The sequence below is a fragment of the Myxine glutinosa genome, chromosome 1 (genome assembly GCF_964187855.1).
Source record: "Myxine glutinosa chromosome 1, kmMyxGlut1.1, whole genome shotgun sequence".
Taxonomy (NCBI): Eukaryota; Metazoa; Chordata; class Myxini; order Myxiniformes; family Myxinidae; genus Myxine; species Myxine glutinosa.
Genome location: NC_136261.1, coordinates 101,013,354 through 101,039,288, shown reverse-complemented (window position 1 = coordinate 101,039,288; position 25,935 = coordinate 101,013,354). Strand labels below are relative to the sequence as shown.

The following is a 25,935-nucleotide window of genomic DNA, read 5'->3' as shown; positions in this document are numbered from 1 at the left end:
AATTGTATTTAAATTTTGATTAATCAACTGTAATTTAACTATTTACAAATAAATTGATAAATTACTTTATTATTATTATTGATTAATTAACTACTTATACATTTCCTTTCTCTTCTGGGCATTATATCGGGCACCTTTTGAGTTAGGAAGCTGATATTTGGACATGCCAATGACCAAGTGATTTAGCTGTAAAGGCTATTTTTGATTTATTGATTAATCAATTAATCGATTAATGATTTCATTATTCGATTAATGACGAAAGTATTTAAAAGAATTAAGTTACAGATTCGGGTGAAATGTTGGTGGTTTATGTGTTCTATTAGCCAATTGATTAATTATTTATTTTGAATTTTTTTATTTTATTTTATTATTAATCATTTATTTATTTTCTTCCTCATCTGGACAATATCTCAGGCACCTTTTGAGCTATGAAGCTGATATTTGAACATGACAATTACCAAGTGATTTGACTGTAAAGGGTATTTTTGCTTTATTGATTAATCAATTAACCCTTTGAGTACGGATGACGTCCAGTGCTGCAACCCGCGAAAAAGTTTTGTGTACGGATGACGTTACTACACGTCATCGACTATACCTATAAATAGATCGTCAGTACGCGGTTGAGTACGTGGTTGTGCGTATTAACCCTTAGAGCACTTGGTTGCATTCCCGTACCAAAATGCCAAATTAATCCCATACTGGGGGTATTTTTATCAAAAAAAATCCCGTACTCAAAGGGTTAATCGATTAATTATATTTATTGATTAATAAATTAATAATTTAATTTTTTATTAATGCCTTATTTAATTACATTTTTAAAAGTTACATCTTCGGATGAAGCACTGGTGGTTTAGTTTTGCTATTAGCCAATTGATTAAGAAAATATTTTATGAAAATCTTTTTTGATTTTAATTATGCAATTAATCAATCAATTATCGTGCACCTTTCCCTCAAAATACAGTCTCTAAGAGCTGCACGGCGGTATTGCCAGGCGCCAGGGGCGCCCCGGCAATGCCGCGCTGGAGGATATTTAATTATTTGGCATGGGGGCGGTGTACTTTGAATGTACGTATCTGTACTTGTTGTAAGTTATTTTTGAATCGTAGCTTTGAAGCTGGAGAACCTCGAATGAAACAAATCCCAGACCATAGTATGTAAATGTATGTAATGTAAAGTGTAAATATATATTTTTTTTCTGTAAGATCTCCGTGAGGCATTCCGTTAATATCATGTAATTTTAAATGAACAGATTATCATAAAGGATTTTGGAATCGAACCTTTTTTTTATTCTCCCGGTGTAGTGGAGTGGCTTTTTTTTAACTGAGGGCCTATTGGAGCTGCTGCAGGCTGACCTTGCATATTACCCCGAGCCATGAATCTCTTTCTTGGGAATCTGTCCAGCTCCATAGATGTGCACAAGTTGATAAGATGTTCTGCTTTGTGTCACTTTCGAAAGACCTTGTGTATCGCTGGCCATCATTCTATGTGGACTCTATAATCTTTATCACGGTGTCAAGTATGTCGACACTTTGCAATCACACTGGCTGTGCTTCCCACATTATGTTTTATTCATGCCTCGACAGATTCCCATAACTCCACTCCAATGACTTTAACCAAATTCCTCAGAATGAAATAAGCATTATACCTCCTTTACTGGAATAAAAGACTTACATTTTTACTTGACTAAATTGAGAAAAGAGCGTATGATGTGAAAAAGTAAGAGCTTTGGAGAGTGTGGCGAAAGGAGGTTAGGAAGAGGTAAGCGGAAGAGGGCATGTAGCTACGAAGCAAGGAAAAAGAGGAGGGTGTGGGTCTTCATTTCTGCTTCACTTTTCTCATCAAATTATTTTAATGTTTTAAGGGGTACTCTATTTACAAATGAAGTACTTTATCGATGTTTGTAAAAACCTGTCACCATCTGCATGCTTGATTGGATGCAGTGTCACAGCCCCTTCCCGACTCAGCAGATTAATTTTTTTGATCCCACATCCTGCGGAGCATCTGTTGTGTTCACAGCACCTGCTCATGCACAACTGATTGGTGTAAGGCATGACGAGGATTTTTCTTCTATTTGAATGATTAAAATTTTATTTTCGATATGTTACATTGTAAGAGAAACATACTGTTACGTTTATGGGGATAGGTAAGAGAATACCGTAGGAAGGTTGGATTGAATAGAAATAGTATGGACCTTGTGACTTGTAGGAGCATTTCGATGTAATAATTATGTAACTTAAGGTTGTGTTTAAATGTCATCATACGAGGGATGATACTGTGTTTATTAGTAGTAAGCAGCCATCAATTATCAAGTTTATTAGTCGTAAGCATTTCAGTCTTCAAGCAGCCATCAATCATCTGGACTGGTCTCCCATCTCTACCGCCTCTGACATCAACTCATCCTGGGAATTCTTCCGAAGTAAATTGCTCTCTCTCATGCACAGATTTATCCCATCTCGTCTTCAGTTGTCATACCCTTCCTCCTGTCCATGGAACACAGAATCTTGTGGTGAGGCAGTTGCCCAGAAACAACTTGCCTTCGCCTCCTGGAAAGCAAATCCAACGGAACGAAATCTCATTTCCTTTCACAAAGCCCGAAACAAGTGTGTGTCCACCCTCAGGAGAGCCAGGAAACAATATCTCTCCACTCTCAAGACTGACCTCTCAAACCTGTCTCCCTCTTCCAAATCCTGGTGGCGTCTGGTCAAATCTGTTTCTGGTGTTTGTTCCCCCTCCATCCCCTCCCTTACCTCAAACGGCTACACAGCTGACTCCACACGTGAAAACGCTGAATGCCTCAACTCTGTGTTTGCCTCAAAATCTTGTGTCCCAAACCCATCCCTCTCTGTACCCACCTTACCCAGCTGCTCCTGGACTCTGTGTCCTTTCCTCCTGACAAGGTGGAGAAGTTTCTGTCAAACCTCGACTCTGATTCTGCAACTGGACCAGACTGCATCAGCCCACGGGTTCTAAAATCCTGCTCTGCCGATCTTTCACTCCCTCTCTGTTCTCTTCTCCCTCTCTTTTGCTCAAGGTCATCTGCCATCAGCTTGGAAATCAGCCAACATCACCGCTTTACACAAAAAGGTGCAAAAACAGATCTTTGCAACTACAGACCAATCAGCCTTCTCCCAATTATCAGCAAAGTCATGGAATCCATCATTGCTTTGGATATCAAATCTTTCCTCTTATCCAATGGCTTGAACTCTGATCATCAATTTGGTTTCAGACCAGGTCACTCTACTCTGGACATGCTGCTTTTGCTGTCTCAACAATGGATGGAGGTCTTCAATGCAAAACAGGAAATTAGAGCTGTCTCCCTTGACATATCACGTGCCTTCGATACGGTCTGGCACCCCGCTCTGCCAACCATACTCTTCTCCTATGGTATCCATGGAAATCTCCACGCATGGTTTGCGGACTTCCTCTCTGGTCATAGTCAACGTGTGGCCCTGAATGGGTTTCTCTCATCTCCCCTTCCTGTTCAGGCTGGAGTTCCTCAATACAGTGTTCTTGGCCCTGTGCTTTTTCTGGTCTTCATCAATGATCTCCCTTGAAAATCTTCTCTATCTCTTTGCTGATGACTCCACGCTCTGCCGCTCCATTCCTCATATCTCAGATCGGAAGTCTGCAGCTTCCTCACTCTGTAGACCTGGACAAAATCAGACTGGTCAAACAAGTGGAACATGTCTCTCAGTCCTGACAAATCTCACACTCTTACTTTGTCTCTCTGAAAAGACCAACTGGACAACCCTCCCATCTACTTTCTGAACAATCCTCTCCAAGAAGTTCTGTCACTCAAGCTTTTCGGTCTCACTATCTGCCATGATCTTTCCTGGGAAAACCAGATTTCCAAGATGGCCTCGAAAGCCAGTCGCCGACTGGGCATCCTCCGTCGTGCGAAGTCCTTCCTTGGCACACCTGAGCTCCTCACCACATACAAGGCTTTCATCCTTAGCTCAATGGAATACTGTTCTCCCCTCTGGGCTGGTGCTCCTGCCTCACACCTAGCTCGTCTTCACGCTGTTGAAACCAAAGCTTTCAGAATCATTGAAATCTCCCGTGATGAAGGTAACTCCGAAGGCCTTTCACTCACTCACCGCAGGCAGGAAGGTGATCTTTCTGTCTTCTACCAACTCCGATCCAGCCTTGCTCCCCCAGCTCTATCTGTGCTCTGTCCCCCAAATATTCCTACAGGTCGCACAATATCTGCCAATGGCGGTCTCACTTATTTTGCTTTATTGCTTTATCCCAAAAAAAATTTCTGCTGCATTGAAGGTTCCCAAGAGCACAGTGGCCTCCATAATTCTTTAACGGAATAAATTTAGAACAACCAGGACTCTTCCTAGAGCTGGCCGCCCGGCCAAACTGAGCAATCGGGGGAGAAGGGCCTTGGTAATAGAGGTGACCAAGAACCCGATGGTCACTCTGGCTGAGCTCCAGAGATCCTGTGTGGAGATGGGAGAAACTTCCAGAAGGACAACCATCACTGCAACACTCCACCGATCTGGGCTTTATGGCAGAGTGGCCAGACGGAAGCCTTGCCTCAGTGAAAGACACAGGAAAGCCTGCTTGGAGTTTTGCAAAAAAGCACCTAAAGGACCCTTTACTGTACGACACTGTACGCTTCCAAATCATGTACAAGATTTGTAAGAAATTTTTTTGTAGGCTTCCCCAAATGTGTGCCTCGACACAATCCCGTCTCTGAGCTCTGCAGGCAGTTCCTTCGAACTCTTGGCTTGGTTTTTGCTCTGATATGCATGTCAGCTGTGAGACCTTATACAGACAGGTGTGTGCCTTTCCAAATCATGTCCAATCAATTGAATTTACCACAGGTGGACTCCAATCAAGGTGTAGAAACATCTCGAAGATGATGAAGAGAAATGGGAGGCACCTGAGCTAAATTTCAAGTGTCATAGCAAAGGGTCTGAATACTTATGTCAATGTGATATTTCAGTTTTTTTTTTTAAATAAATTTGCAAAAGTTTCTAAAATCCTGTTTTCTCTTTGTCATTATGGGGTATTGAGTGGAGCTTGATGAGGGAAAAAAATGAATTTAAACGATTTCAGCATAAGGCTGCAACATAACAAAATGTGAAAAAAGTGAAGGGGTCTGAATACTTTCTGAATGCACCGTAACTTCAATTTGGAAATGCATTTTTGTTTTTCTTGACAACCACTCCCCCCTACTTTGCTTTTTTTTTTACTCGTTACTTTGCCTTTGCTTGTTGCAGCCTTCCCTCTTCATCATTTTTTTTTAAGTTGAGCAAGAAGTATTACTCACAGTTGGAAAGAAATTAGGATTTTATTTTTTATCTGAAACTAAACCCTGGAGTTCAATCGATTCTGACATGGAATAAAGTGCTTTAGATAAACTTACATGTACAGGGTGTCCATAAAGTCCTTGTGCAACTTTGAACTTTTATAACTTTTGACATACACATAGAAACAAACAACAAATAGTGTATGAAACCATAATTCATAAAAGTTCTACTCCATACAATTCAAATTTTTAAGCTTTAACATAACCACCATCTTTCGTAATACAGTACATCTTTCAATCTGATTTTCCAATTTCTTGAAAACATTCTCCAGTTTCTGCTGAGTAGTTTAAGGGATGAATTGTATTTCATGATTGAAGCTTAAGTTCATCCAAACAATGTGGCTTTGAGGAGTCAACAACAGTTTTACATCGCCTCATAAAATGTAGTCCAATGGGACAGGCCAGGTGAACGAGGTGGCCAAGCAATTGGTCTTCATCTGCCGATCCACTTGTCTGGGAAGACATCATTCAACAACTCTCACATTCAAAGCATAGTGGCAGGGAGTGAAGTCTTGCGCGTACAGGGTGATATGTGAAAGATTTAATCATTGTAGTTTGAGAACCAAAATGCAGTAATTATGGTGGTTGACTTTTTAACCACTGATGTCAGTAGAGGTTACCTCGTCAGAAAATGTCAACACATCAAGAAACCCTAGGGAATTGTTCATTTACCAACAGCAATAACAACATTAACAAAACAGGATGAATCATACTTTCAATGCCATTTACAGTTTTTTCTATCACATATACATACGAAGTTATAAAAATTCAAAGTTGCACAAGGATTTTCTTTTTTTTGCAGGAAAAGAAAGTACATATTTAAGGAAAATGTAACACCCCAATGCAGTGAAATAACCCACATGATAAACTGAATTGATTGGATATTTTCTTACTATTCCCTTCGACATGCAGGAGTCTTGCATTGACAACTGTGCAGGCAAGTTGATCCAGTCAAACCACCGTGTGATGCTAAGTTATGTGGAACTGATGCCGGAGATGGTCCAGCGAAGAGTGGCTGAGATGCAAGCGAAAATGGAGAAGCAAGAAAGTGGTCACACAGATGCTGCCAACACTGGTTCATGATGGCAAACCACCACCCGAGTTTGCTTGGGGTTGAATGTGGAGGCAGTTCGACCTTCAACTGCTGCTTTTCGTAACATGCTGGTCTTGAGTTGATAGATGTGACGCAACTGTATGGTACATTGAAGAAATACACGTTGCTCTGTTTATTGGTTAAAATTTTCTTTATGAACATCATTGCTCCTGAAATTGTGGCAGAGATTGTCTTTGTACATAATTAAATATTCTTCCTAATGTACATCAGGTCCAACTTCTCCAATTAGTGACGTTACTGAAAGTTAACAGTTTAGCTCAGCATCCCTAACCTGTAACCTGCGGTTTGTCATTGTTGGTCGCCTAAGATGCTGGATAATTAGTACTATTTGATGCTCTTTTCAAGACCCATCAAGTAGCTGTCGTTCTTCCATTATTATTGGGTTCTCCGTGTCATCGTCTTCTTCCTGGCCATTGCTCTCATTTTCATCCTGCACAATATTCTCTCCAACCTGCGACCTCTCCTCTTCACTCCCTTCTCTTGGCCCGGTTTCTCTGGTAGTTAACGAGGGTGTCTCGCCCGTCTCTCGATTTGGCTGTCCGCCTCCCTCTCTCCCTCTGTGTGCAGCCCCCTCCATTCTTCTCTTCAGTAGGCAGGTGATGAATATCACAAAGGATAAAGTTATTGTAGCAGCTGCTTGGTAAACACTGATCTTCTGCACCACAGGCATGGAAAATAAAAAATGCAGGTGAGTTGATTGGGCAATCAAATTTTTCTCAGAAAATAAACCCTATCACGTTTTTCAGTCAAGAACCACATGGTACAGGAGCTAAAGCATTTAACTTAAGTTGCGGCCAATAGTTGTTGTCGGGTTTGTTTCTACATTTAGTGCCCCCAATTTTAATGGTACCCCAGTTTCCTAAACTCCAAAGAGTATGAAAACACCATTTAGAAGAAGAAAAAAAAATCTTCCTGTTATTCTTTTTACTATTATTATTGTTTTCTTTTGTTTGTTTTTTCCAACACTCCAAATTTCTGAACTGCATCATTTTCTGAGCTGTATCTCAGAGCTGGCTGGGGCTTTTGGAATGAAATTTTGCATCAATAATGTAAAAAAAAAGTATGCTGGGTTGACTTTTTGACCTAATTTAATTTGACCCTTGACCTAATTTAAGGTCGAGACCCAAGTATAGCCATTTTAACATTTTCACCATAACTCGTTTAAGGTAGGTCCAATCGGAATGACATTGCCCTCTCTAGATAGCCGAAAGAAAGGTGCATTTATTTACACTTAATCTACATCATACCCCTCCAGGTTAAAGGTCAAGCTCAAATGGCAGGCTGAAAAAAAAAATCCAGTGTCCGAAGGAAGCGGTGAAGTTTGGCAGTATGTCTGCAATCCATGTACATTACAGGACATCCAGATGCTGCAAACTTTATAACACATTAGAATTACCCTTTATAATTACACTTTAGAACCCGTCAGAATTAAACACGGTGGGTTAGAAAGGTTCTTCATTTTTGACAGACGGTGGAAGGAAGTACAACCAAATATTGAAGCAGCTTCACCATTTAAAAACTCTTTCGTCATCGCTCAATTTTGCCGGTGCGGAATCTCAGACCACTTGACTTCCAAGATGTTCTTGCATCTTAATAGTGTACCTGCACTGAAGTGGTGCACCTGATATTTGGTTCATATGCTACTTTTTACAGTGACCTAATTAATAAAAACGGATCGTGGGCTTGGCGATCACTTTGTGAACGCAGATATCTGGTTAATGTAGTGCACTTTTAAGACGGGCTCCTTTTAAAGGGGAAACAAGTTCTTATTTCAAACAAGAAAACGATTATTGGTAGGTCTTATGATTGAATTTTTCACTTGGCGTGCTTGTATTGAAATACACCATTGAGCAGGAATAAGTGCAATTTCAGCAAAGTTCCCGATAATTTATGTGGATGCAGTTACTGTTTGCTTTCATGGGTCCTGATGATCCTTACCCTCAATGCTATCATAGTTTGTTGTTTAAAAACTTTCATTCCGAGTAAAAACCGTAATATTGTTTGACGTTTTCAATCCCATGAGGTTATGTGTCGTCTGTTATTACACTACAAGTTTCAATACTGTATTATCATTTACCCACGAACTTCAATATTAATAGGGTTGACTTGACACCAACAACCATGAACACCCATGAACTTAGAAAGTGAGGCAACCCACTCATGTATATTTTCTCTGTAGTTTTCGCTCACAATCCTCAAATACCCAGTTCTCAACAATCACCGAACACGGTAAAATAGCACCATCGATATCTCATTTAAAACGAGCCTAACGTCTGCTATATCAAAACTGGTATTCATAGAATACTTAGACTGCGCAGTCAAATTGGTGTGAGCCAAGTCTTCTGTTTCCGAAGGGTTTTTCTTGGTTTGATGCAATATGGCTGCCACGTGATGGATGACATCATAAATTTATATTCTCCAATAAAATTGCTGTGTAGATCACGCTCAAGAAACTTCAAACTGATCAGACTACGCGTTCTCCCTGTCGAAGTATGATGTCATAATTAAGGCACCAATGATGTCATCGTTGACCACACTTATTCCGTATGCAGAGTTCTTTACAATGAGCCTTGTTTCTATTTTTCCCATTGAGAAGTTTTGGAGATATAGAGGTGCAACGTTTTTCAGTTTTTCCAAGATGGCGCCTGTACCACGTGACCGATGGTGTCATAATTATCATTAAAATATTCGACAGGATGAGGTGCTCCTATGGTGAAAATTATGTGTCCATCAGACCAACACTTGCAGAGAAAAAAAAATTCATACTGATAGGATCAGGTGTTTTATACTTGTCAACTTATGACATCATAAAGAAGGCACAAGTGACATCATCAACATATCTCAATATCTCATTCCCCATGGGGAGTACTTGACAATGAACCTTTTAAAAAAAAATTCCATTGAGCGGTTTTTTTGATTGAGGTTTTGGAAGTTTTTTTTGAGGTTTTGAGGGAGGTTTTGTTCGGTAAATTGAGGTTTTTGAGTCTGGTGTTGGCTTAGCGGTTAGGGTGCAGGCTTGGGATCCTAGGATCCTGAGTTTGAATCCCGGTCGATCGCTGAATTAACACCAGGGGGGTTGACTCAGCCTGTCATCCTTCTGAGGTTGGCAAATTGAGTACCATCTTGCTGGGTATGAATGATCCTGGTGTGTACCCCGACTTAGAATAGGTACACCGTATCCCTGTGCATCGTGAGAGGCAACCAAGCGTTGGCGTCAGGAATGGAATCCGGCCATAAAAAAAACTGCCTCAAACAGGAAACAATGATTGTCAAGGGGCCCGCAAGGCGAACCCCCGCTCTCGCGGGGAAAAATGGCCTTAAAACGATAAATTCATTCATTGAGTGGTTTTGGAGATGTAGAGGTGTAACGTTTTTCCAAGATGGCATCCATACCATGTGACGTATGATGTCAAAATTATTAATTTGAAAAAATTTATACAGCCGGAGGATGGTGAAAAACTAGTGTCCATTGAACCAACAGTTGACGAGAAAATGAATTTTTAAAATGCAGACGGAATTCCTCATGGTAAACCTGTGATATCAAAATGTCCTTAAAACTGACTTTTTGAGTACGCTGTCACCATACATTGCCAGGTTAGTCTGCAAGCCATGAACAATTGAGTAGGTTTAATTTTAAAGGGATGTACAAGACAAAGTAAATGTTTGTGGTATTCCAGATAAACTCAAACGTTCAGAGTGGGTCACGGTACTGTATTGTGAATAAATACATTTATGCACAGATTGAAAAACATTGAGAAGTTGAAAAAAAAAAAAAGTCATGGTGCCATCAAATTTCAATTTCCCGTTAAATATTCCATTTGACCTGATGGATGCATTTATTAGTACACTCACCATTTTAGCGGCAGTCAATTATAGCTACTACTCCGAAGCAATGTTTTGAGAGCTTCATGATGTCATATTTATTGCAAATAAATTTGCAAGCTAAACCTCACAAATGATTGATGATGCCGATTATTGTTTGCTGTTGATGATGCCGAATTCCTACATCTTCCCCATCTCTAATGCAAGCACCCTTTTCTTCATAGGCCTTGCTGGAACCACCTTTAGAGGCCATTTTTCCCCACAGAGCAGGGGTTGGCCTTTTTTTGGGCACCGTGGTTCCCTTTTTGAAGCAATGTTTTATGGCCGGATGCCCTTCCTGCCGCCAACCCTCTTAGTCGCCTTAGTCCTTAGTCGCCTCTTGCGACACACAAGGAATTACCAGTGAACTAGTACTCAATTTGCCGACCGCTGAAGGATGACAGGCTGAGTCAACCCCCCTGGTGTTAATTCAGCGCTCGACCGGGATTCGAACCCAGGATCCGCGGATCCCAAGCTGGCACCCTAAACCTGGCACTGATCCCAAGCTGGCACTTCATAGGCCTTGCTGGAATAAAATGAAATGGGTGTCTTGTCCCCCCCCCCCCCCACCCCCTAATGCAGCATATTCAATGTTGACTGTTGGAAAAAAAAAAACTTTAATCAACTGAACTCTTCTTGTAAAGCTGCCAAAGATTTGAATGCAAAACTTGTTGAAATCCAAATATAAGAAATGAAACAAGATGGTAGGAGTTGGGAACCCGTGATGACAGGGGATTTTTGGTGTACCTTATTGTTCTATTTACCATGCACTATTCTGCGTTTGTCTAGGCAGGATACCCTATCGACTATACAGGCATAAAGACTGTAGAGGCATAAAATAGTTGCCAATTTCAACTCGTGGTCTAGGTTAGCGGCACAAAATTATAAAAACATGAGAATACGAGAACGGCACTCAGTAGAAGCGCAAACCTTCGCCAGGCTGAACGGCATAGATTTTGTATCCCATTGATAGGCCAGATCTGGATTCGGACTTGAACTAAAATCTAACCGACTTGTTATTGTCACACACCAAACTCATCCACCAAGTTTTGTCATAATCTGTCCACAACTTTTTGAGATATCGTGCTATACAGTCAAACTGTAAAGATATCGCGCTTTACTCTACTTTCCTTAAAGTTTCTTTACTTTACTTTCTCCCTCCGCACTGATATTTCCACGTATCTGTGGAAAAAGCGAGCCCCTCCCCATTTAAACCCGTTCGGTTTTCATAAGTTTTTAAAACACTTTTAATGAGGATACAACAGAAAAAAGGAACAAAATAATCTTTCTGAGGAAAATGACGTAGATCTTGGTAAAGAAGAACCCCATGTCCTTTTGTTATGTTGCAACGGGGATTCCTATTGGGGATGCCACCGATACACCTGCGACCCGCTGCCAGGCCGCTCTACACACAACAAAACAAATTATGGAAGACAGCACAACATCATCGATGTGAGGGATGTGTGGGTCCGCTCCTGGGAGATCATTCGGCTAGCCATGCAGTGGGCCTGTTCAAGCAGAACTGAGCAGGGGCTACCCAACAACAACTTCATCAAAGTACTGTACAGGTACTCTAAGCAGAAAAGCCTTCTTATTGATGGCAAACGTTACTTATTTCATCTTATTTTGCTCAATTGTTCTTAATTTTCTGTGTAAATTTCTTATTTTAAAAAATTATTAACGATTTTTGGACTTTGTGGGGGCTGAAATGTATCTCATTGACTTACATGTTAGAAACTGTTTTCCATTTGCGATTTCACCATTCGCGGAGGTTTACAGGAACGTAACCCCCACAGACGGCGAGGTTTTACTGCATATTGTTTTTTCCCCCATCTTTCAATGGCGAAGAATCGGTTTAAAATTTCTCGCATCCAGATCTGGATCTTCAACAAAACCAAATCAATTTGTCCTTATCACACACGGTACACCTAACTTGTCCACCAAGTCTGAATCCGTCCATAACCTTTTGAGATATTGTGCTATATATTGTTTTTGGCCATCTCGCTCAATGATGAAGAATCGCTTTAAAATTCTACTATCCGGATCCGGAGTATCACCAAAATCTAATCAACTCGTCCTTATCACACACCCATCGTGTCCACAAAATTTCGTCCGAATCCATCCACAACGTTTTGAGATATCTTGCTCACAGACAAACAGACAGTGATGAAAGCACAACCTCTATCCATCTTCGGTAGCGGAGGTAAAATGGTTGAAATTATCCACTGTAAGAGACCAACGTTTGTGCCCCTTTTCCATACAGACACCTAAAAACCATTAAAATAGTTTATGTAAAATCATTCCACGAAAAGGTGAAAGGAAAGCCACAAAGGAGAGAGCAAACCTGAAACAAAGTGATGAGTCTGAGGCGAAGCAGTTGAAGCGAGCAGGCAATGAAAGCTGCATCATTGTCGTGGTCTCGGCATCTGCATTCGAATACAGCAATTCAACATCCATTATCATGCCAGCAGATGTGATCTCTTTGTCCACGTAAACAATACACTGGTTCCACCCAACAAACTGATGTGGAATATCAAGATTCATCTGGCATGTCCCAAGTTTCCCTTCGCCCTGCCATTCAACTCATCCATGAACGTCTGTATTTTGAAATGTTGTACTTGTCACTGTAGTTTGCAATGGCTGGACATCTACTCCAGGGAATTGTACTTAAAAGCTTGTAGGCTCCGGGCCAGGTATGGTCCATCTGCACCCCCCCCACAACTCTCCGACCCTGGGTTTTTCTGAACCATTGGGGTGTCCTGGGGTGGAAATCAACTGGTAACAGTAAATAAACTTGGACTCACTACCCATTTGGTACCTATATTGGATGGTACCCTCAAAACAGCATATTTTTAAATCCGCGTTGCGCCATATTCGACACACGTGTTCTTTTGGTATTTGTGCCTGCTAATATTAACTCAGAATAAAAAGTTATATACCAAAAGAAAGCTGTTCATCTACTGATCATCATAGAATATTGACACATTACTTATAATGGTACCTTAATGGTCATAACTAGTGCTGAATAGCAGTACCCCACTTTAACGTAACATAATTCGGTATCGACCGTACTATTTCATCTTACACACATAATATGAACACATTACACCTGATATGCTTACATATATATTTTATTGGCTTTCTCCTGTATATCAGCTTTAATTTGATACCAGATACATCCCCATAGCTTCAATTCTCTTTTTTATACAGCGTGTCAAAGATACTACCGGTATGGGGTGATATTGTAGGCGATGCTGCATTTGTCAATTTACAAATGCTGCCACGTATATCATGTACATATATGTTGGACACATGACAAAATCTATGTATTGTTAATATGTGTTACTTAATATATTGTTGTATTGATGTATCACTGTAGTTTATTGCAGGAATTTTGACGAAAATGGCATGCAGATCCTTCCATGTTTGTATCCTGCGTAAATTGAGATCATCAGATTGTACAATTATGTTATTTAAGTGTCTCTTACAGCGACAGAACGAGTCAATTAGTTAAGTTAAACACCTTTTTTTACATAGTTAAGTATGCAATATAAGATATTTTTTATAATTAAGATGCAATTTATAATAATTATTCAGCTTGGTACTTACCAATATTTTGATGTGTTTTGCAGGTGAAGTAACAACGCTAATATGGAACATCCGGCGCGAGCGAAACGTACACGTGAGAGTGAACAACCACCCATTGTGTGCATAACTCATGTAAAGGGACTGAGCTATGGAGAGTTGCACTTGTTATCTGGACTCAAAAATTCTGAGAAGAAATTGGCCAAGCTGCAGGAGGTCAAAGAAAGACGCCTTGCACAACCCCCACAGTCTCCGCATATGATGAAGGACACATGTGATTTGTCCCTGAATCTCTGGCCGAACACCATGGTTTCCACTGGGAGTGTTACAAGCGTTTCACGATGAACTTAGACAGACTGAACCCTCCTACTGCAGGTACATCTGAAACAACTGGTGCCACAACTCAGCGGATGGCCCGTACTAGTTCTGGTGACAAGATCATATTTAAGCCAGACTGTATCTTCTGTTCTTCGGAAAGTCGTAAAAAAGTGAAAGTGCATGGCAGTTGGACTACCCAGGGGATGAGCCAGTTCGAGTATGAAGGCTGGAAGCCGGTACTGGAGATGGCTGAAATGAAGCAAGATGAAACGCTCTTAATGAGGATCCGAGGCCATGATCTTTTTGCCTCTGAGGCAAAGTTCCACAAAACTTGCCGTATGAAATATATGCAAAAGCCAGAGAAATGGCGCAGTACTGACGAAGAGGCACAGCACCATCAAGGAGAATTAGAAGAAGCCCACAGACAGGCATTCGATGTGGTATGTGATGCCATTGAAAGGGATGTGTTAATGGCCAAGAAGATAATGAAACTATCCGACCTGAGGCAAATGTATGTCATTAACCTGCAAACCAGCAAATATGCGAATCCTGACTACCGAGCCAGCAAACTAAAACTGAAGCTTGAAAACCACGAGCCTTTCAGGGAGAGACTATCATTCTGTGATCTGGGAAAGTCCTACATAATATTCAGCACTGCAATTGACGTCCAGACAGCAGTGAAACAAGCCTTCAAATTGGGATCAAGAGATATGCTTGAGAGTGCAGGTAGCCATTTACGACTGTCAATTCTGGATGATTTCTCGAATGCCCCAGAACTGAAATGGCCACCAAGTCCTTCTGATCTCCAACAAATGGACGATGTTATACCAGATTCACTCAAGAAGCTGCTATGCTACATCATAACTGGAACAACATCAGCAAGGTCACAACGAAGCCAGCGATTAGTTCAATCAATCGGCCAAGATATCTGTCGCGCTGCCACCAAAGGCTCTTGGAAGCTTCCAAAACACATCATCATGTGCACGTCCCTGAGACATCTATACAGAAGTGAAAAGCTCATAACCCTTCTTAATAGAATGGGACACTGTGAGAGTTATTCATTTTCACTTGAATTGGAGACTGCACTGGCCGAATCAGTGATGAAGTCATCGACACAACTCTCCAACCAAATCATCAGGTCACCACGAGAGCCGTCTGTCTTCCACTCGGAGTTTGACAATTTCGACTCATTGGTGAATGATCTGACAGGAAAAGGTTCTGTTCATACAGCACACGGGATCATGATGCAAGAAGTCAGTGATGATCATGCCGCATCTGGTCCAGCAAGGCCAACTCAAGTTAGGACCAAACGGCGTTCTCTGCAGTTGATGCCAAAGAGTTGCCTCAGCTGGAATCGTCTCAAGAAGAAACAGACTCGCGCGTGATATTATACGTAAACTACGCCAGGAGCCAGAAATATGAGTTTGTTCGAGTGAAGAGCCCAGACTCGGATGTATTCTTCATCTTACTGCACTACGCCGCATCGATAAACGACATAAAGATACTGTTTGACACAGGCACAGGAAACAAGCAGAGGCTAATAAACGTCAGTAAACTCGCAGCAGACTTCGGCCAAGAGAAGAGTACTGCTCTTATGGCACTTCACGCCTACAGCGGTTGTGACAGCACTAGCGCTTTCCGAGGGATTGGAAAAATCAAACCTGTTAAAACGCTGCTTCGTCTGCCGCAATACATCCCTATTCTCAACAAGCTTGGAGATACGTGGGATGTGCCAGAAGAGCTGAACAATCAACTAGACAGCTTCACATGTGCCATGTATGGAAGAGGAAAGGTATCACACGTTGATGATCTGCGACTCCTGAGAATAAATGAGCTATGTGCCAAGGAGAATCGTCACCTACCCTCAGGCAATGTAGACATGGCCAATATTCCACCATGTATGAGGAGCCTCACACAGCACATCCGAAGGGTCAACCACCAAGTGGGAATTTGGAAGAGAGCTCACGTTCCTCGACCAAGGATTCCCAAAGCAAGTCCAGGCCATGGCTGGGAAGAGGAGAAAGGCTGCCTGGATCCTCTCTGGTATGATGGAGACATGCTTCCGCGTGAGCTGGCTGATATAGCTCAGGTCATGTCAGACGACGATGAGAGTGATGATGAATCAGGTGATGAAACACCTGATGATATGGATCGTGTTTTGTACAGTGATACCGATGAAAGTGACAGTGACGATGACTGATCATGATGGACATATGCCATTCGTGCAAGCAAGCCAACTTGACTGCACTCATGCAGTGTTTGACTTTTGTTGATAATTAACAAAATGCAATTGTTTGTTTGTGTTCTTTTGAGAGTGGATACTTGTATTATATGATATAATGTGGTTAACTGAGTGTACGACATACATATGTAATTGTAGGGATAAAACTGACTGTTAATATTATTATGATATCTGTTGTTGAGCAATAATGTTTGGTTTATCATCAAAATATTCGATACTAAAAATTTTTTCAATGGGATGTTAAAATTTAGTTTCAAATAAGAAATATTTTTACTTTTACAGTAAATATTCGAGCATTACATTGTTACTGTTCTGTGGAAGGTGTTTGACCCAGTGTATGAATATTAATATGATGATATTAAAAACTACTGTGATTAATAAACAAGTTTTTCTTGTTTAATATGTTAATAAGATGGCAGTATGATTATGATATTCGATTTATGAATGACATTTATCTATCTATAATTCCACTAATCTCTGTGTGTATGTTTGTTTGTATGTTTGTATGTTTGTCTGTGACCGCTGTTTCTCGACAACTACCGGTCCGATATACTTGAAACTTGCCAGGTATATTGCTGGGGACCCGAGGATGTGCCTTTTCAAGGTTTTAAATTAATCGCAGAAGTAGTTACCGAGCTATGTCCAAAAAATGATTCAACCAATCAGAGAGCAGCGAGCTATCACGTGTGCCGAACGTGGCGAACAGACTCTGCCTCGGATGGCACATTTGAGAGCGTATTCATTTATTTCCCGTCGGCAAACTATGTTGGCGCTATGTTGGCGTTAAACTATGTTTTAAAACTAATTAAAACTAATTTGCGATTCTTTCGCTTTGCGATGCGATTTGCGATTGCGTTAAACTCGCTCGGGCGTTAAACTATGTTTTAAAACTAATTAAAACTAATTTGCGATTCATTCGCTTTCCTGCGCATTTGTGCACGCGATGGCGATTTCTTTACCAAACTCCGCAAGCGCCAAGCCGTTAGCTTTGGACCAAACCATTTCATGTAAATAGAGGGGGGGGATTGTCACCGTACTCGCAAGCCGTTCGCTTTGGACCAAACCATTTCATGTAAATAGAGGGGGGGGATTGTCACCGTACTCGCAAGCCGTTCGCTTTGGACCAAACCATTTCATGTAAATAGAGGGGGGGGATTGTCACCGTACTCGCAAGCCGTTCGCTTTGGACCAAACCATTGCATGTAAATAGAGGGGGGGGATATACTTTTAGATATATATATATAGTACGGGCATGCCCTAGTAAGTGTAATAGGCAGTTCTTTTGAATATAGACAAAGACTGTTACCGAGATTATATGATTCATGGTTCCCGCGAAACAGGTAGTATCTTTGACACGCTGTATAAAAAAGAGAATTGAAGCTATGGGGATGTATCTGGTATCAAATTAAAGCTGATATACAGGAGAAAGCCAATAAAATATATATGTAAGCATATCAGGTGTAATGTGTTCATATTATGTGTGTAAGATGAAATAGTACGGTCGATACCGAATTATGTTACGTTAAAGTGGGGTACTGCTATTCAGCACTAGTTATGACCATTAAGGTACCATTATAAGTAATGTGTCAATATTCTATGATGATCAGTAGATGAACAGCTTTCTTTTGGTATATAACTTTTTATTCTGAGTTAATATTAGCAGGCACAAATACCAAAAGAACACGTGTGTCGAATATGGCGCAACGCGGATTTAAAAATATGCTGTTTTGAGGGTACCATCCAATATAGGTACCAAATGGGTAGTGAGTCCAAGTTTATTTACTGTTACCAGTTGATTTCCACCCCAGGACACCCCAATGGTTCAGAAAAACCCAGGGTCGGAGAGTTGTGGGGGGGGGGGGTGCAGATGGACCATACCTGGCCCGGAGCCTATTGGTGTCTGTGAGTTCAAGTGACCGCAGCTCGTACCCACAAACCGCTCTATTGCTGACATTTCAAGTCTCAACGACTTATAATGTGGGATGTTTGATGTGGTGACAAATGGGGCAGCCGATTTAATATCTCCAAAAGATGGCCTGCTTCATGATGTCACACCATGTCTAACACCAGAACGATCACTTATTGTCACATTGCATTCCTGCAAGATTATAATCCAGGACCAGGTAGTGCAAAAATGAGCACACTGACAACTGCCACCTATCATCCCAACTACTATACCCTCCAACGATCGGGGACGCCTCTGCGTGGTAGTTGTACACCCCAGTGCAAGTCGGGGGCCAAATCTTCCCCATTCTTCCCTGCTGCCTGGATTCGTCAGAGAAGCGCGGTCACGGTCAGTGTCGATCGGTTCCCATGGACCAGCCTTTTGTCTTTCTTTCTTTCTCTTTCTTTCTTTCTCCTCTTTCTCCTTCTCCCTCTCTCTCTCTCTCTCTTTCTCCTCTCTCTCCCTTTCTCTCTCTCTCCTCTCTCGTCTCTCCTCCTCTCTTTCTCTTTCTCTTTCTCTCTCTTTCTCTCTTTTTCTCTTTCTCTCACTCTCTTTCTTCTCTCTCTCTCCAACTCTGTTGTGGCCCTGACTTCATGAAGCCGGGGGTACACTATCCTAGATCCGTGCCATGGGCTTGTTCGAGAGAACTGTCCGGGGCTATACAACAACTACTACTATTCCCTAAAATGTTTTAAAGAAACAAGATTTAATCTAGCTGGAATCAGAAGGGCGGGTTGGACGGGGATATCTCAGCAAATTGTACAATAAGCCATTTCTCTGCCTTTAGGTAATGGTGAGTTTTGTCAGTCCACTGCAAAGCACTACATACCTGCTGTATAGGTGACAGGTGAGTGAAGAGAGGTCCCGTCGATGTGTCATGCTGATGTGAAGCTCATCCCATATGCTCTGTGGCACCTTGACTCCAGTCTCGACAAGCCAAGCCAAGTTGTACCAACCCTAACCGTGGCACCACATCATGTACATTGTACACACAACATCACAGTTTGTAAACCACAGTTTTGTCGTAGGAAATGGAATCTATTTATGACAATCATTAAATGTGCTGCTGCTACCTGTGGGTTGCCAGTATAAGCAGCGGCTGCGTACATCCGAGCTGCTTCGCTGTACACGATGTGGCCTACGCTTGTATCTCCATAGTAAAAGCCATCACCAAGCCTTAACATCACTGTCGTGGCAGAATGGATGGAATGAGGTACATAATTATAGCGCAGGAGGAAAATTATATAAAAGGATGAGCAGATTGGGTGGAGGAAGGCAGAGATGCACTCATAAAGGGACAGAGTTCTTTCGGGCCACAAAAGAAGAAGAAGAATGTGTCAATAATGTCAGAGGGCATAATGAAAAGAAAGGTATGGGGTTTTTTCTCCCAACTATCCACACAAATCCCTACTTTGATATACCAGTCAATTCCAAAGGTAAAGGAAATAGTCTTACCAAAAAAATGGAGGTAAGTAACTTGGAGCAGAAATTCAGAATTTATGGACCATTTATAATTCATGACAGCTGTTCACCACCGTCTCAGATCATCCCCCATCCAAACCCATGATCTTCTTTTCTACCCTTTCTATCAATATAATGATCTTTTCTACCCTTGTTAACCTCGTCCCTCACCTTCCAAACTTCCAGCAATGGAAAATGTGTGACACTGGCTGGAAACTCCAGCATGGCCCACAAAATGATGACATTTGCAACTGTGATTGAAAAGTTGTGTTTAAAGAAAAAATGTAATCAAACCAGCAATAACAACAAATAACTTTGACACAGGAGGAGGCCATTCGGCCAATCATGTGCCGCTATACCAACACCAGATACCATCACCCATCTGCACACAAGCTGCCGATATCCCATGCCCGTCTATCTCCAATACATCCTGGTACCCATGTAATTGGTTCACGAGTTATCAAGTGACCACTATATTCGTCATGTGTGTGCGTCTGTCTGTCCGCAGCAGACATCATCCGATCCCGATATCCCGATATCATCTGATCTTGATGAAACTTGGGTGGGAGGTTGATATCATGATCTAGTTGTGTCCTGCCTAGAGTGGGCGTATTGCGCCAATTGTGGGCGGAGCCACGCCCGAAAAAGATGTCTTTTTAGGGGGTAATCGAGTTCAAGCTACATCTTCTCCGAGGGGTTTGGTGGAATCTGACAGGGGTTTCGATATTTGGTTAGGCCAATGTCACGTGTCTAGCCCCACGGAGCTCGATATATATATATATTTTTTTTTCATTTTTTTTTTCACCGAATCTTCGACATTGTGTAGCTAACTAACCTCATAACTGATTATGCATTATTTTCTATCTCATTTCAAGGTCAGTAACCTTCGTTTTGACATGACACCTGTCCGGCCTGTTTCGGTTATAGTCCGTCCTTTGTCATTGAATACCGCTCGCTCGTGAACCATCGTCGTCTCCTGACTTGTTGACATTTAAACTCGATCTATTTCTGCTTATCTACAATATGTATTCTTTGGCGTTTTATTTATAATCCATTTCGATTTGACCACCAAATCTGACAATCATGCATTTCCTTCAAGCGAAGGATGAAATTATTCACCACCTTCGGACACAAGTCTTCCAGGGTTGATTTGAGTTACACAATTCCACAGCTTTCAGCCTCCTTTGTGTCGACTTCATTTCAAGGTGACGATGCACAAGTTGTTTTCTCTAAGTTTCCCCTTGCTATTCGATGGGATGTATGGCTACACTAATGCCTTCCCCGAAGCCCCCCTTCCCAAAGATCCCCTCCCCCCACCTAAGGATGAATTTTCTTCTCTTTTTATTTTTATACAGGATTTAAGGCTCGTAGCCTTAGTAGCTGCCACACCCACACTTGGATATACAGACGAATACACGAGATACAACACAGGATCGTTAGACGAGACAAATACAGCCACTGAGCTTGTAGTCAGGTTCACTATGTTTTTTTCGTTCAAAATTTTGGAGATTAGCAAAACTATACATTTTTGGAATATTCAGAGCATGAGGAATCCAAAAATTAATGTTTACATTTGCGTAGACACCTTTGTGAAAATGACACTCAGGACAGTGATGAAGATCTGTAAAAGCATATTCCTGAACGGTATAGACCTCGTAGATCCTGTGTATAGGACTTATAGTTCAATCTGATACTACCTATAACTTCCTATAACAACCTATAACTTCAAAGGGCTTGCAATATCATGTATTATGTAATACAGTTATATCACAAATATAAAGACAATGGTTTTCAATTAGCTTTGTTTGTTGCTTTTCTATAATCCTGAGCACTATTTTGAGGCCTTTATTGGATTCCTTGACCCAGAAAACATAGGATTCGCATATTTAATTAAGTCTCTAGGTTGACTAGAAGCCGAGATCGCGCAAAATATGTATTTTATGGCGGCCATTTTGAAAATCCAAAATGGCGGCCATGCAGTTGTCTGTGCAAATGCCAACATTGATTTTCAGATTCTCCATGCTCTGAAGATTCCAAAAATGTACAGGTTTGCTAATCCCAAAATTTTGAAAGAAATTCTATTTGTTAACATAGTGAACCTGACTATTGGGGGAAGTGCCGTCGCTTCCCAGGGCACTCTGGGTACCAGTGACGTCACAACAATGGCTCCGCCTTTCTCACTGCACTCAGTGGGGCATTTCCGAAGGAGGTATTTCCTCCTCCGCATGGATACCAACCTATGGAGATTGTCCGTGCTCTATTCTTTTAAATGTTGAACGTCAAGTAAGGAATCGGCACGTAACATTTTAAAAGTCTTTGGTACGACTCGGCCGGGGTTTGAACCTACGACCTCCCAGACTTGGAGAAGATGCGCGAACCATTGCATCACCGAGTCTGGTCAACTAATCAAAGATGCACCCTCCACTTATTATGCAAAACTTAAATCACACATTCAGTCTGCTGGTGGCATGGTTATGGCGAGTATCTACGAGGTGGTTCATTGAAATGCAAGTAACAATCTTTTAAAAAGCATCTTAGAAGGTTGAGGCCAACAAAAGAGCAAAAACTACATACGAGGTATGATTTAAACCAACATAAATGAACAGAAAGTAAAAGCAAACATTTGATGGACATACAAACATGACGTGGAAGAAACGGTGAGGGGTGGCTGGATATTAGCATAAATAAAAGAGATCATGAATTGAAATGTGAGATGATGGTGAGCAGTCGTGGAGAGAGAGGAATGTGGTTGGACGGATACAGGGAGATGATTCAAAAGGCAGGAAGAGAGGGACAAAGGAATGCAGATGGGAAGGAAGCCTCGATGAAGAATGGTTGACGAACTAGACTGGACGAACGCATTTGCCCCAGTGAGCTTGGAGGTGCGGAGAGTTGAAATAACAGGGTGAGCAAAACCAAATAAGAGATGGTAGAAGAGTGAAAGACCACCATCCAGTCCTTAGTGAGCATATAGTAGGCCCTGTGGAACATGGAACCCCTTGATTGGTGATGCCAATGCTATTGAGAGTGTGGGCCTTCACGGCTTCCAGGAATACAAGGTGAGATGCAGGTGTGTTGGTCCACAAATGCTTTGTATGCCAATGATAAATTATACAGAACCTGCAAGGAAGGACTTTGCCTGGTGCAAAATCCCCACCACGGCTTTGGCGGCCACGTTGGAAAAATGGTCTGCCCAGGAGAGGTCATGGCTGATGATAAGGCCAAACAATTCAAGGTACCGAAGTTCTTCCAGGGATGGAGAGGTAGGTTTTATTGATGGTCCTTTTGAACATTCTGCTTATGGAAGTAAATGTATATTCTGGAAGCTTCTGTAGCTTCGGGATTATTGACCTTAAGTACATGTTAACTCATCTTTGAGGACGTGTAGCACCAATTTTACAATCTCATTTCTTTGTAACAGATCCCCAGTGACAATGTGATGCCTTTTTGATGAGGGTTGTTAAGAAAGTAGGTCTGCAGAGAAGGAAAAGGCGTCTGCATGCCTATCTGAAGGATGAGGGATGTCACAGCAGAGAGTGGAGTCACCAACAAATAGATAAAGAGGATTTTCCTGAGACTCAGAAAGATCAGAAGGTGTCAGAGTCAGAAGATTAGGAATAGGATGCAGGCCAAAATACTACCTTGACAGCTAGTGAGAGGAAATAGGAAGATCCCGTCGAGGAGGCCTTGGCTATGACAATAGAGGAAGTAGGTAAGCCATGTGTGGGGTTGGCCTGAATTTTGAGTCCTGAAGAAAAACTAAACAAATAAATAGCATGAGAATCTTATTTCCCAGAAATATCAGTAAATATTGAGAAATTATTTAATTATGGGATCACCTTTACCTTCTACTTGATATGTGACAATCAGGTTAACAGAACTTTTGAGATGACTCTCAGTGGCATGGAGATGAATATCGTATGAGAATGCGCAGAAGTTAAGAGTTTTGAAAGGATGAGGAGATTATGTGGTTGGGAAACAGGAAAAGGATAATGGATAGGAATGGGAGGAGGAGGGGATGTGGGCGAGCAGATGAGCAACATTGATGGAGGAAATAGGTCAAAGTCAAACGATTAAGGGCTAAACTATCTCCGCCAGGACACCACAGTTCAGTGTATCGTCTTTTAATGTATTCACATATACAGTTCCTTGTTTTGTTGTCTTTCAACTCCTCTTACACTCACCTTAATCCAGAAAACAATGGATCAGGACTGTTATATGGAGATAAGCCATCTTAGAAGGTTAAGAGGTCATCACTTACCATTGGGGTCAGTCGTTCCTTGCTGCACCAAGTGGTTGTAATATCGCCACTCACACGGCACGGCCATGATGGAGCCCGTCTCGATCTGCCATACACAAAGAAGAAAAAAAAATGGCAAAGTCTGATCAAACTGATTTTCTGCCATATTCTGTCATAATGAGCTCTTGAGTGATCCAACTATGATCGGAAATGTGGATTATAAAGAGAGAAAGATAATAGTTGCTGGCAGTCAAGCGGTTTGCAAATCACATACCGGGTACTCCCGGCAGATGTGTGCCAGGTTAAATTGCGCGGGTTCAAATCCAGCTTCTGCTGCGACGAGGTAGTACAACAAGGCATTGGGCCTGTCCGGGCACACAAACCAAATGAGCTCAGAGCTGCTCTCAAAATGGTTACCAACATGATGAACCAATGAAAATGTTGAGGTCTCATCCAGATACCTCAACGTGCACACCAGCACATTGTTACGGATTCGTTATTTCCGTTGTGGTTTTCATCCACTGTAAACATTTTTGATTCCATTGACTATTATTGTTGTCGTTTAAGGGAAATAGATATTGCTATTTTCAAAAAGTAAATGTTTTAAATGAAACCGGAACCGGACGACGAAGAAGACAAAGAGGAAAAAAGAAGGCGGAGCGAGTGAGTCGGACAAGAAGGAGCCGAGCTACTTGGAGGTTTGGAGCGAACGTTGACGAACGAGAGTCACGAATGAACTTTTGGTTTCCCGGGGAAAGGGATTCCTGCGACAGAGTTGTTATCGCTGTGACAGATAAACCTGCGTGTCAGGTTTTGCGGTCGATTCCGAAGAGAATCATCATCAGGCCGTTACGTCTCGAGTACTGGCGGTCGGCCATTTTGACTCGCGCGCTTTGCGCGTCGCGCAAGGTTTCTTTGCTTCGCTTCAGCCGTTTTCACCGCATTCAGACGTTTATCTGGTGTGGGTGTGTGTAACGTGGATTTTGAAGGTTAATTTGCGGTTCGCCGACTGTGAGCCGTGAAACGTCCATACCCGAGGGTGTGATTTCCCAGTCGCCTGGAGGACGCCTTTGGATTTCCCAGTCGCCTTGAGGGCGCCTTTGCGCAGCTTTGGCCGCGTGACTGACTGTCAACCCAACAGGATTCTGGTCTCGATACGACATCGTACGGATGATCGCTGGAGCGGATCGACTGTGGCTTGAAGCCGGAATCAACTTTGGCTTGAAGCCGGGAATAGAGACATTGGGAATCTTCTTCTTTTCGCTCACTTGGAGCACAGTGAGTTATATTGTACGAACCTGATGGTACCATCATAGGAATGATATACTATTTGTTGTACAATTGATTGCTATTGTTTTTGTGTTGTTATTCTTGTGTGACCTTCATACAATATTTGTTTGTTGGTAACAATTGGTGTGGTTTCACCATTGATCTTTGACACAGAATAACACATTTTTCTGCCGTGACTCCTCTCGGGGCTTGGGGGTACACCGTGACTGGGGGTTGGGGAGGAGCACGTAACAACATGTAGACTGTTTACATGGTTATGCACAGTGTTTCTTATTCTTAAAGTTGAAGGAGACGCTGTACTCCAAAGGCGCATGCGATTTGGTCTCTTCCGAAGACAGAAGCCTCTTCCGGAAGATTGCTTTGCGCCGAACAGGCAGAAGAGAAGCAAGATGGCGGCCAAACATGTATTACTCACGCTCATGATGGAAGAATTAGACAAAAATGACACTACATCACAAGTTGATGCAAATATCCAGATTGTGTTTTCACTTGCAAGTTTTGCTGCGTAAATATAACCAGCAGCATTTCTCCGTGACTGAAATTAGGCGAGGCCATTTTG

General features: G+C 41.8%; 2 protein-coding genes across 8 annotated transcripts in view; one reads left to right on the top strand and one right to left on the bottom strand.

Moving 5' to 3' along the window:
- The window catches only part of TIMM10B (translocase of inner mitochondrial membrane 10B), a 512,565-nt gene extending 504,129 nt beyond the window's left edge, over positions 1–8,436 (top strand). Inside the window, exon 4 of the mRNA XM_068115900.2 lies at positions 6,233–8,436. Coding sequence (XP_067972001.1) covers positions 6,233–6,403 — 171 coding nt within the window. The 3' untranslated portion in view covers positions 6,404–8,436. The remainder of the gene's footprint in view (positions 1–6,232) is intronic.
- Positions 5,480–25,935, bottom strand: part of SEL1L3 (SEL1L family member 3) — a 119,121-nt gene continuing 98,665 nt past the window's right edge. For 5 of the 7 annotated variants that reach the window (XM_078775250.1, XM_078775262.1, XM_078775246.1 and 2 more), the window contains 6 exons: positions 24,361–24,451; positions 24,108–24,192; positions 19,459–19,571; positions 19,215–19,342; positions 12,640–12,721; positions 6,546–7,089 (listed from right to left, as the gene is read on the bottom strand). In XM_078775250.1, coding sequence (XP_078631376.1) covers positions 6,775–7,089; positions 12,640–12,721; positions 19,215–19,342; positions 19,459–19,571; positions 24,108–24,192; positions 24,361–24,451 — 814 coding nt within the window. In that variant the 3' untranslated portion in view covers positions 6,546–6,774. Of the gene's footprint in view, positions 5,774–6,372; positions 6,511–6,545; positions 7,090–12,639; positions 12,722–19,214; positions 19,343–19,458; positions 19,572–24,107; positions 24,193–24,360; positions 24,452–25,935 lie in introns of those variants that run through there. The other 2 variants (XM_068115853.2, XM_068115878.2) reach the window with 2 other exon arrangements.